This window comes from Nomascus leucogenys, chromosome 20, assembly GCF_006542625.1.
Source record: "Nomascus leucogenys isolate Asia chromosome 20, Asia_NLE_v1, whole genome shotgun sequence".
Classification (NCBI taxonomy): domain Eukaryota; kingdom Metazoa; phylum Chordata; class Mammalia; order Primates; family Hylobatidae; genus Nomascus; species Nomascus leucogenys.
The window spans coordinates 13,916,573-13,928,604 of record NC_044400.1 but is presented as its reverse complement, the minus strand read 5'-3'; the positions used below and the strand labels follow the sequence as shown (position 1 = coordinate 13,928,604).

General features: G+C 36.0%; 1 protein-coding gene across 1 annotated transcript in view; it reads left to right on the top strand.

The window, feature by feature from the left end:
- The window catches only part of HNMT (histamine N-methyltransferase), a 51,803-nt gene extending 40,240 nt beyond the window's left edge, over positions 1–11,563 (top strand). The window contains exons 5-6 of the mRNA XM_030801272.1: positions 213–306; positions 8,955–11,563. Of these exons, the coding sequence (XP_030657132.1) occupies positions 213–306; positions 8,955–9,310 (450 nt within the window). The 3' untranslated portion in view covers positions 9,311–11,563. The remainder of the gene's footprint in view (positions 1–212; positions 307–8,954) is intronic.
- Positions 11,564–12,032: the final 469 nt, after the last annotated feature.

Below are 12,032 nucleotides of genomic sequence, written 5' to 3'. Positions count from 1 at the left end.
AACAAATACCATACTTTTCCATTTCCCCAAATATTTTCTCACATTATTGTTCTATGTCTTCATGCAATGTCTTTAATCTTTAAATTTCTTAAGTGTTTTCTTGGGTAAAAATTCACTCAACTAGAAAATCAAACTTTCTAGGAGTATCTAGCCCAAGCAATAAAGACTTCAACATAGAGAAGCAGCTCATTTCTCTTTTTCCTCCTTTCTAGATGCTGTACTATGTAAAAGACATCCCAGCTACCCTGAAATTCTTCCATAGTCTCTTAGGTACCAATGCTAAGATGCTCATTATTGTTGTGTCAGGTAAGTTATTTTCATTTAGCCTGAATTTTAAAACAGCAATAATACGTGTATACATGGATTCCTGTGTTTGAAAGAAGCTTATATATTTTGTCTTCATTATGAAATTCTTGCCTTGGCCTCTAATCATAGCCAATTAATTTTCACAGTATTAGGGAAGTCATTCACAACAGTTCTCAATTTAGAAGGTATAGTGGAATTAAACATCTGTTTACTTCTTTCTTTTGGGAAAATATGTCTTTGTCTTCTATATATGAATCCTTTTTATATAGCTTAGAGTAAATTCAACTGATAAAAGATTTTAAATGAGACTAAAAATAGGAAACATTTATTTTACCTACTTTGTGTCATTTGTTTCTTTTCCCTCTATGATGTTTATTAATAAATAAAGGTTTAAATATTTCAGATGTCATCATTTTTAATTGACTTGCATTCTTAGAGCCATGACCAACACTGCTTGCTATAGGTTTTTTCAAACACCTATCAAAAACAGTTCATTTGTTTTGTTTTGTGTTGGTGTTTTATCTTCCAAGGAGGCATGTGAGCATGTCCAGTTGCTGCCAGGGATTTAGTAAGTATCACACAGAGAACACAAGTAAACATTTTTAGATAATGAAACATCGACATTGTTGAGGACAATATTTATTACTTCTTTCATTCAGCAATCTTTATGGATTGTCTACCAGTACTTACGGGTTGATTTTAGATACACAGCAGACTCTGTCTTCCTAAGGTTACACCAGACCCCATACTTGAACACCGTTATGTCACAAAAATTGATTTGTTCTTAAATATGAAGAATTGCTTTAAAGATGGCAAACATGGTTATAGCTTGTAATCCTGGGTTTGACCTTATGTGAAAGTTTGGCAATAGAGAGCTCCTATACACAACCCCTCCTCCAAGAGAACATTTAGATATACTATTTTTATTTCTAGTTTAGTTAAAAATACTCATTTATGTGGGAGAGGTCTCATTTCCCATTTAGAAGGGCTTATGGAAACTGGACTCATCCTACTAACCTCTCTCTGAGCTAGTAAAGCACTATGAACTGCATTTAGAACTGCAGAGTAAACTCAGTTATCAACATTGTAGGCAGCCTGTTCTTGATGATATTCATCAATCATACAGAAAAAGTATTGTAGACAGAAATAACAATTCATTGAGAAGTCATGTATTTTTTATCTTAGAATATATTTCATCTGAATGGTAGGTCTAATCTCTTATTTATATTTGGTTTATTCTAACATATTTTCAGAAATTAAGTATCTGAGCACCCAGAAGTTAGCTTTCTATGAGTATATATTACCAGTAAGACAAAGCCAGCCTGAAGTTTAGAAGGGAGCATGAATAGTCCACAAGTAACTGAGAACTGATTAAGTGCCCTTATGGCTACAATATTCTGCTGGCTGTATCATGAATGAATTAATTGATGATTATTGGCATCAAGAAATTTGAAGACCAAAATAAACCCGATGAAATGTGTTGTATGTTAATACATGGTGCAAGAATACTGAGGCACTTCTAGCTATGTGAATTTGGTCTCTGCATCTCAGTTTATTCAAGGGCTATTTCTGGATAACCATATCTGCATTATATTACATCTTTTCATATATGTGGTTCATAAGTACCATCTGTAAATAAACATTCATCATTAAAAAATCAAAAGAAAGGGAGTAAAGACTCAAAAATCAGTTAGCTTTTTTTGAAAAGTATTTTTAGTCAAAAATTATTTAACCAAAGTATTTGATGATGGAAATGTTTTATTCACTTTCTCAATATGCAGTTAACAATTCTTCATTACTGCTTATAGCACAGGAGACAGCTGTTCCAAAGAGGAAAACATTGTTAATAGACGTAAGAATGCAACGAATAACATTTGACAGATTATTAAAGAGATTCTGATGATCTCCTTCCTTTACCATATCACTTCTTCTTAGAAGAGATTTACACAGCTATAGCCATCCATTTCTTCCTAAAAGAAAAACCACTTAGCAAAAGTAGCAGAAAGATTTCGATATTTTATTTGGGGTTTTCTATGTCTCTCTCTCCTAAGCCTAAGAATGTCTTGGCTTTTTTTTGCCTCTATTTGTCAGAATGCTAAGAAAATAAACAAATAAAATATAAGTTAATTTTTTAAAAACCTACTTTTCCCAATAATGATTACTTTGCAGTGAAAAATAATTCTATCTGAAAAGAGAAATAGAATTGTGAAATATGTTGATCATTGTCATCAATTTAGTATAACTGGAATGTCCCCAGATTCTCCAGTCCTATGGGCATGTCATACTTAACTCTTAAACATCCAGAGTAAATGACGGAGCTCTCATTTCAAGTAACTTGGGTAATCCATCCCCTCATCATCACTCCTTTACTCCTGAGGGTTCCTGGGGGTCAGACTTAAATGCTCCTGGTGATTGCCATCCACTGCTTGCTCCAAGTTCAACTTTTGATTTCTTCTCTCCAAATCTTGCATGTGCTGCAGCCACCCTTTCTCATCTTGTTTCACACTGCCTTAAACATGGACATTGTCCTACCTCCTTCCTTCTCCAAAACACCATTCTTGCTTTTGACAGACGTTGAGACTTGTGGGGGCAATAGAGGAACAAAGAACAGAATTCAGCATTAAGGTCCCACCGTGACTCTTTTCCTCACTTTTGCTCAATCTGGACACACTTCCGTTGAATCTGCTCTCATAACTTCTCTCAGTCTTCCCTCATATCCTCTTAGTTCAGTGCTAAGATGCCACCTCCTCATTTTCTATTGCAACCCTCTTTTTTAACTTTTATTTTAAGTTCAGGGGTACATCTGAAAGTTTGTCACATAGGTAAACGTGTCCAGGGGGGGTTGTTAAACAGATTATTTCATCACCCAGGTATTAAACCCACTACCCAATAATAATCTTTTCTGCTCCTCTTCCTCCTCCCACCCTCCATCCTCAAGTAGACCTCAATGTCTGTTGTTTCCTTCTTTGTGTTCATCAATTCTCATCATTAGGTCCCACTTATAATTGAGAACATGCGGTAGTTGGTTTTCTGTTTCTGCATTAGTTTTCTAAGGCCAATAGCTTCTGGCTCCATCCATGTCCCCGGAAAAGACATGATCTCATTATTTTTTATGGCTGCATAGTATTCCATAGTGTATATGTATCACATTTTCTTTAACCACTCTGTCGCTGAAGGGTTTTTAGGTTGATTCCATGTCTTTGCTATTGTGAATAATCCTGCAATGTACGTTTATGTGCATGTGTCTTTATGATAGAATGATTAACATTCCTCTGGGTATATACCCAGTAATAGGATTCCAAACTATACTATAGTGGGGTACAATAACCAAACAGCATGATACTGGTACAAAAACAGGGACATAGACCAATGGAACAGAATAGAGAGACCAGAAATAAGGCCGCACACCTACGACCATCTGATCTTTGACAAAGCTGACAAAAACAAGCAATGGCGAAAAGACTTCCTATTCAATAAATGGTGGTGGGATAACTGGCTAGCCATATGCAGAAGATTGAAGCTGGTCTCCTTCCTTATACTATATACAAAAATCAACTCAATATGGCTTAAAGACTACCTAAAACTATAAAAACCTGGAAGACAACCTAGGCAATACCATCCTGCACATACGAACAGGCAAAGATTCCATGACAAAGACACTAAAATCAATAAAAACATTGGCAAATGGCATCTCATTAAACTTAAGAGCTTCTGTACAGCAAAAGAAACTGTCAACAGAATAAACAGACAACCTACAGAATGGGAGAAAATATTTGCAAACTATGCATTTGACAAAGGTCTAATATCCGTCATCTATAAGGAACTTAAATTTACAAGAGAAAAACAACTCCATTAAAATGTGGGCAAAGGACATGAATAAACACTTCTCAAAAGAAGACAGAGATGCGGCCAACAAGTATTTGAAAAACAGCTCAACATCACTGATCATTAGTGAAATGAAAATCAAAACCACAATGAGATACCATCTCATACCAGTCAGAATGACTATTTATTAAAAAGACAAAAAATAACAGATGCTGATGAGGTTGTGGAGTAAAAGGAACACTTACACATTGTTGGTGAGAGTGTAAAGTGGTTCAACCACTGTGGAAAGCAGTATGGCAATTTCTTAGAGAGCTAAAAGCAGAACTACCAGTTGACCCAGCAACCCTCTAATAGAGTAGTTTAATTCCCTTTTGTTTTATTTCTTTTTTTTTTTTTTTTTTTTTTTTTTTTTTTGAGATGAAGTCTTGCTGTCGCCCAGGCTAGAGTGCAGTGGCGCGATCTCGGCTCACTGCAAGCTCCGCCTCCCAGGTTCATGCCATTCTCCTGCCTCAGCCTCCCGAGTAGCTGGGACCACAGGTGCCCGCCACTGCGCCCAGCTAATTTTTTGTATTTTTAGTAGAGATGGGGTTTCACCGTGGTCTCGATCTCCTGACATCGTGATCCACCCGCCTCGGCCTCCCAAAGTGCTGGGATTACAGGTGTGAGCCACCGCGCCCGGCCCCTTTTGTTTTATTTCTATCACCTAGATAAACCTGTGCACAAATGAACTTGTCTTAACAACAACACATTTCCCTGAGATAATTTTGCCCCCCTCAGTGTATGATGAGGGTGATGGTAGTTTCCTATTTAAAAAAATAGCAATAGTTGCTTTGTTATATTGACATACCCAATAGAAATATATTGGTCAGCTTTTGGAAAAATAGATCAAGTCTAGTTTCCAACATTGGGAACAAATTTGATCACAAGAAATTTCCAATCAGACATTTTCATATCAATGTCAGTGAACACATATAGGAATGATCCACATAATCATTACTCATTGTTTTCTTTCAATGATATAGCTTCAAATCCCTATCTGCTAGACTAGTCAGTGGATACAAAACAAGTTTGAGAAACTTCATCAGCTGAGGTGTTCCATCTACATCCCTCCTTACCCCTGTTTAGGAACCATTGCCTAGTTTGCCTTCTCCACCAGAACTATAATTCTTTAAACCCCATTTTTCATTTACTCAACAGATTGAAACATTTCCTAAAGTTGAAAATTTCTCCCAGAACTTGGAATATCTATACCACATTGGTTTATACTAAGTTCTGTTTTTATCAAGATTCTTTGGGTCACTTTCTCAATGGAATTTGCCTCATAATTACCTAAAGGGGAAGATGCTTCTGTGTATGTTCATTTGTTTCAGGGTAATATTGTCATCCATAGCTGCTCTCCAATGCAAAAAACTGAGTACTCATGGTATATAGGGAGGCAGATAGGGAGATTCATCTCTGTTCCTAGATCTTTGTAAAGACTTTGGCACAGAGACAATACTCAGTAAATATGTTTTAATTGAACTGAATAATTGTTTATTATTTCTGCCTTATGATATCAGAACTACAATAACCTCTGAATATACATCCAAAAAAAGAGAATATATTTCAGCTAAAACTGACTTGATGAAATCAGAGAACACAGGAAGTTCTGGATATCTGCAGATGGAGTTTAATAAATAGGAATAAAAGGCTCAATAAAAAAGACACACACACACACACACTGCAAATGGAAGCGGCCAGACAAAAGCAATAAAGAACAAACAACTAAAACTAATTAGGGAAAGAAAAAGAAATTGAAATCAGAATTAGATGACAAAACTTACTGGTCAGCTTTTGGAAATATATGTTGCTTGATGGAAATCAGCCTTTTCTCTGTGTTTCTAAATATCCATTACAGAATTACTCCAACTCAAGAGATAGTCATTTAGTGATAACTAGTAGAAATTCCTGATAATGGAGATGAAATAAATTTGATTTGAGGATAAAAAAAGAAGAGACATAAGAACAAGAGAGTTGGATTTCTTAAAAAAATGTGGAGTATCCCACACTAAAATGATATCAAAGAAATGTTTTTTTCTGCAAATGTTATAGCCAAGCATCGATTTGGGAGGGTTGCTATTTAAAAGGCAGCCTGTCTGGTTAAGGGAGATGAGCCAGAAGATCACTGAAGCTTTCTGTCTGTCCTCTCCTTACCTGAGTAAGGAAGGAGGCAAATCATTTTGTGTTATTTTTAGTGCAGTGAGAAAAAAATAATCTGGTTTATATCATGTTGAAAACAAAAGTAACACCATATGTTGTACCCACCGAGAGCCATTATGATAATACATCAGTCGGGAAGTGCATAATTGCTCAGCTCAGAAATGGCACCGAGTCACAGCACTGACACCAGCAAATTTTCTGCAATTAGTGTTTGGTTCTTTTTTCTCTGCCAGGTTAAAAATAATAATAATGATGATGATAACAGAGCCTCTCTTCAACCACTGAAATGCTGATTTTCTTGTAATGTCTTGTTTGCCGGCAAACTCTTATTTAGGAAGACAATCCACTGTCTTTGGAATAAAAGATTTTGTAATAAATACTCACAATCCTCATTTATTTTCATTGAACAGAGGTTTTATTCTTTCTGCTTCATTCCAATTCCACCTTCTCCTAGAACATATCCTGCAGTTACCTCTCCCTCTTCTGAAATATAAGTAGAACATCAGTTATCCTAGGCTATTTATTATTTAGCCTATTATTTGTCTTGGTTCATCTCTTGAGTTTAATTAAATCTGGGAACTTTAGCTTAATCCGTGCATGAAAGCCAAGGGTCTTTGAGCATTCTATAATCTTATGCAGAACTGTGTGGGTATGTATTGTTTGTGTATTTTTCTGGAGAGTCAGTTACTCTCACTAGATCATAAAGGGGACTTGGTAACCAGAAGTATCTCAAGACATTTAATCCTAGAAGCACAAAGAAAGTATAAGTTGTCTCTTATATTGCTTTTGCCAAATCCAGTTTAACACTTCAGTAACGTTAACTATTGTGTCATGGTTCTAAGGGTCTTTACTTTATTAACTCAGTGAATCCTTGTAGCAGTCTATAAAGGGATTATATTATCACCCCCGTTTTACAGATAATAAAACTGAGACACAGGTTCATAAAGCTGGTAAGAAGGAAAGCTAGGCTTCATACTCAGGCAGTTGGGTTTTAGAGACCATGCTCTAAATTGTGTATTACCATTACACAATAATTCACTTAAATTATCTCATGTAATGCTTGTAGTTGTATTCAAGGTAAGTTTGATAATCCCCATTTAACAGATGAGGAAATTTAAGTTCTGAGAGGCTACATAACAAGCCTCATCTCATTCATAAAGCATCAGAAGAAGAGTTCAGCTCATGTCTGTCTCCCTCAGATAAGGTATTCGGTAGCTTCTCTGCAGGGCTAGAATTTCAATTAAATACTATAAACATTGCTAAAAGGTCTTCTAAACTTGGGGAAAATATTTATAGAAATCCACCTAGTTATTGTCAGTCCAAAGCAGCGTATTTTTTTATATAGGGATGAGAGTAAAAAATCATTGATTTGAGTAAATCATCATTTACTGTGCTTTCTTTCCATTTTAATTTTTACTGTTAAACATTCTTGTCTGAATTCCAGACTAACAACTACCTTCCTCATATCACCACCTGGATGTCCAGTAAGTATCTCAAATCTATATTCCTGAAACCAGAGGCCTCATGATACAAAACTGCTCATCCTTCATTCTTCTCCTCTCCAACAATGGCAACTCTGTCTTCTCAGGCGCCCACACAGAAATTACTGGGGTCATCACTGATTCTTTCTTTTTACCCATATCCTACATCCAAATTGCTGGCGAGCCCTGTTGGATCTAGCAGTATAACACATAAAAACTCCCACCACTTCTCTTCACCTCCCAGCTCACTGGTCTGTGGGACCCGCTTCCACCTATCCCCCAGGTGATTACAGTAGCCTTCTCGCTGTTCTCCCCACCTCTGCCTTTATGCTCCAGTACTCTCTTCTCATCAGTGTGGCCAGGGTGACCTTATTAAATGTCTATTTAGTCATTCTAATGTGCTGTTCCATACAGAAACCATGTTTTAGTAGTGAAGTTGAAACTGAAGTTAATTTAAATGAATGAAACTTAAAATTCAGGTCTTCAGTAACACTTGAAACTCAAGTCCTAAGCCACCTTTCAAGTGCTCCATAGCAACAAGTGGTGAGTGACAATCCTGCTGGACAATGCAGATATAGAACGTGTCCATTGGTTCAGAAAATTCTATCAGACAGCATTACGGTGGTTTCCCATTGAGCCCTAAGTGATCTGGTTCCTTCATCCACTCCCCACCCCTAATCTCTCCAACCTCATCACTTTCCCCTCTGCCCTCACTCATTCAGCTCCAGTTTCACTGGCTTCCTGGCTAGTTCTTTAATGGGCCAAGTATCATCCTGCTTTAGGTCCTTTGCAGCTGCTCATCTCTCTCCTGGAGTCATCTTCCCCCTGATATCTCCATGGCTTGCTGTCAGGTCTCTGCTCAAATGTCAGGTTATTAGACAGACTCTGTGACCACCCTAGTTTAAAACAGCAGCCCATCAAAGTCTTTAACCCTCTTAGCATTTACTCAGATTACTTTTTCATCTAGCATTTATCACCATATATTTACTTATTTTTCTCTCTCCTCCCATACTCCTTGAAATATGAGCTGCACAAAGGACAAGATTATTATTTTGTTCTATTCTAAGCATCTAGTGTACTTTCTGGCAGACTGCAAATGAAAGAAAGAAAAAATGAAAACATGAATTGTGTTTTATTGCACAGGAAGCAGTGGCTGGGACAAGCTGTGGAAAAAGTACGGATCACGCTTTCCCCAGAATGACCTCTGCCAGTATGTCACATCAGGTGACCTCACTCAGATGCTGGACAACCTAGGGCTTAAATATGAGTGCTATGACCTTTTTTCCACCATGGACATATCTGACTGCTTTATTGATGGTAATGAAAATGGAGACCTGCTTTGGGACTTTTTGACCGAAACCTGCAACTTTAATGCCACAGCACCACCTGATCTCAAAGCAGAGCTTGGGAAAGATCTACAAGAGCCTGAATTTAGTGCTAAGAAAGAGGGGAAGGTTCTTTTTAATAATACTCTGAGTTTTGTAGTGATCGAGGCATAACTATCAATCACAGAAGTATATTCAAAAATTATATTTTGAACAACTCGGATCACTCATTTATTTCCATATTAAAATCACAAACTCATCCATTAATGTAGATAAAGCACCGTTTGGATATGAGATGTAGCAAATTCCAAGACATTATTGGGCTTCCATTTGGAATCATATGGGATACTGCTGGTCTTATCCTGTCCCTCCTCCAGGTAGAGAGACCACATGCAGGCTCAACATAACATAAGCTAGAAAAATTAGACGACTGAATTTCTATGGCATATTGATAATAAAATTCATTCCATTTGCTGATTGTCTGAAATTTTCTAGAATACTAATAAAATATATACTATAGATTCTTCATTAGTGAAGTATGCACTTATCAATACTTTGAACACAAAGCCTGTGTTACTGATTTGGCCCTTTTGTGAAGAAACATTTATCTTTGTATGTTCTTCTGTTGTACTTTCTATCTTACTTTTATTAATTTTTAAGAGTAAGCACCTTTAGAATATTAAAAATTAATTCTTTATCACGTGTTGTCATTTCTTCCCATTGTGTTTTCTCTTCTAATTTTATCTGTGAATTAATAGCTTTTTGTTTGTCTTTTTGAGATACTGAAGTTTTCTATTATATTCAGCCAAAATTTTTTTTTAAGTCTGGGCTTCTGACACATTTTAAAGGCCTTCTAAAACCAAGGTTTTAGAATACTAACATTTTATCAAAATAATATTATAGTTTTGCTTTTTTTAAAAAATGAAATCTTTAATATGTTTGAAATTTAGATAAGTATAAACAGTGAGAACTGTTTCCCCTCAAAATAATAGCCAGATGTATAAAAAAAATTATCAAAGAACAAAAAAACACAAAACTAAAACCTGTTCTAGCTTAAAATGCACCTTTTACCAGATTTCTAGGAATTGGGTAAATGCAAGGTTCTAGAAAACCTTCAATGCGTTTTGATACTTTATAGTTTCTTCTGTCACTCTCAAGACCTCCTATAACACCAAGAGTCATCTTTGGACTGTAGGATTTCAGGGGGGTTTTGAAAACAAATTTGATGTTTCTTATTTTTAATAATAACCTCTGTCATTTTTGACGTAAACAGTACATATCTTTAGCTAAGTAAATAACTAATTTAATAATTAATAAATAAATATTTTAAGTATGTAAATAATTAGTACTCCCTGTCACAAACAAAACAAAAGTAAGGTTTTACTAAACAGCTCATGAGCCCTCATTCTGCCAATGAGGAAGCCTTCAACCCGGTGTGATACTCACTCTTTCATGTAATAGGGCTTCCATGTAATGCTGCCGTATAATCACTTTAAAAAGTTAAACGACCCCTCTCGATCACCTAGTTTATCCCTAGGGAATACACCGGCATAGAGAGCCTATTTACACTAATAAACTACCAAGCTTTGTTGTTCATAATAAGTAAAATGGACTTGCATTGCTCTCTTTTTTTGGACAACTTCATCAATGCTTTTTGAATTATACGCTTCAACAAATGAAACGACAGTTATCCAATCAGGTTCCTGAATATGAACACTGAACCATTAATCATACTGATATGTACTACTGACAAAGGAAATCTGTGAGGCACACATGATTGATGGGTATGGAGCCATGAAGACCTTGAAGAGCTTCACCAGAAGTATGGAAATCAAGACTTTACAGAGTCTTTTGTATAAAGCACACGTGCAAAAACAAACAAAAATAGAACTAACAATGCTATATTGAAAGATACGAAAGAATTGCAATCCATAGATTGGCGTTTGTAAACATGGCCTTTTTCTTGTCCGCATTAAACCCTTAGTATACAAGGATAAATAAATTCTCACCTGCTTAATTTTAGTGCAATTGAAACACACAAGCCTTTTTAAAGAGAGAAATTAGAAATTCCCATGAAAACCTACTAGTTAGCAATGGGAAGCTGTATAAATTCAAGGGATAAACCTATCCCTGTTTTCTTCTTGCACTGTATGATAGTACCAAAATTTGGGACAGTCACATACTGACTTTTCAGGTTTGTTCTTGTGTTTCAGAAAGAAGTGCTCAGCGTGAATTTGGAATGTTGTTTGATGTATCGTTGTGGATCTCTCAGTGTTTAACATGGTGCCTTGCATATGGTAAATGCTAAGTAAAGGGGATCAATGAATTATTTCCTTCTCAAACATTTATCTTATACCTTGTGTGTTCATATTATTATTATAAACAGAGCTCAAGAAACCCAACAAAGTTACGTGTTGCCAGTGTAAACCTTAACTTATTTAGGACTCTTTCAGACACTTTTTTGCATGTATTGTTAGGGCATATTGCCAAAACCCAAAGAGAAAGCATGATGTGGAGCACAGCATTTTAGGGCTTGATATTTGCTTATTATAAAAATTGGTGACTTTTTTATGCCCCTGCCATTCTGGGCCATAAAAGTTAAGTAATTTCTAATGCACATCCATAAAAAGAGATGCAAAGGCCATAGGAGAATACTAGATCTTAAGTCTGTGGAACTGCACAGACCCAAAGGTATATTTAACCTATTTTAAATGTTTGTTTAATGAGAATAGCTGGCACATAATACTTTATTACTGAAATCATATTTATATGTGTCACCTCATCAGAATGTTACTTCTAAGAAAATGTGAGCTTCTTGCGAAGTCCCACAGTGGAGTGAGTGGATTAAAATAATCTTGTTAAATAAAGCTGTAGAGGCAGACTTACTGGGTACAAA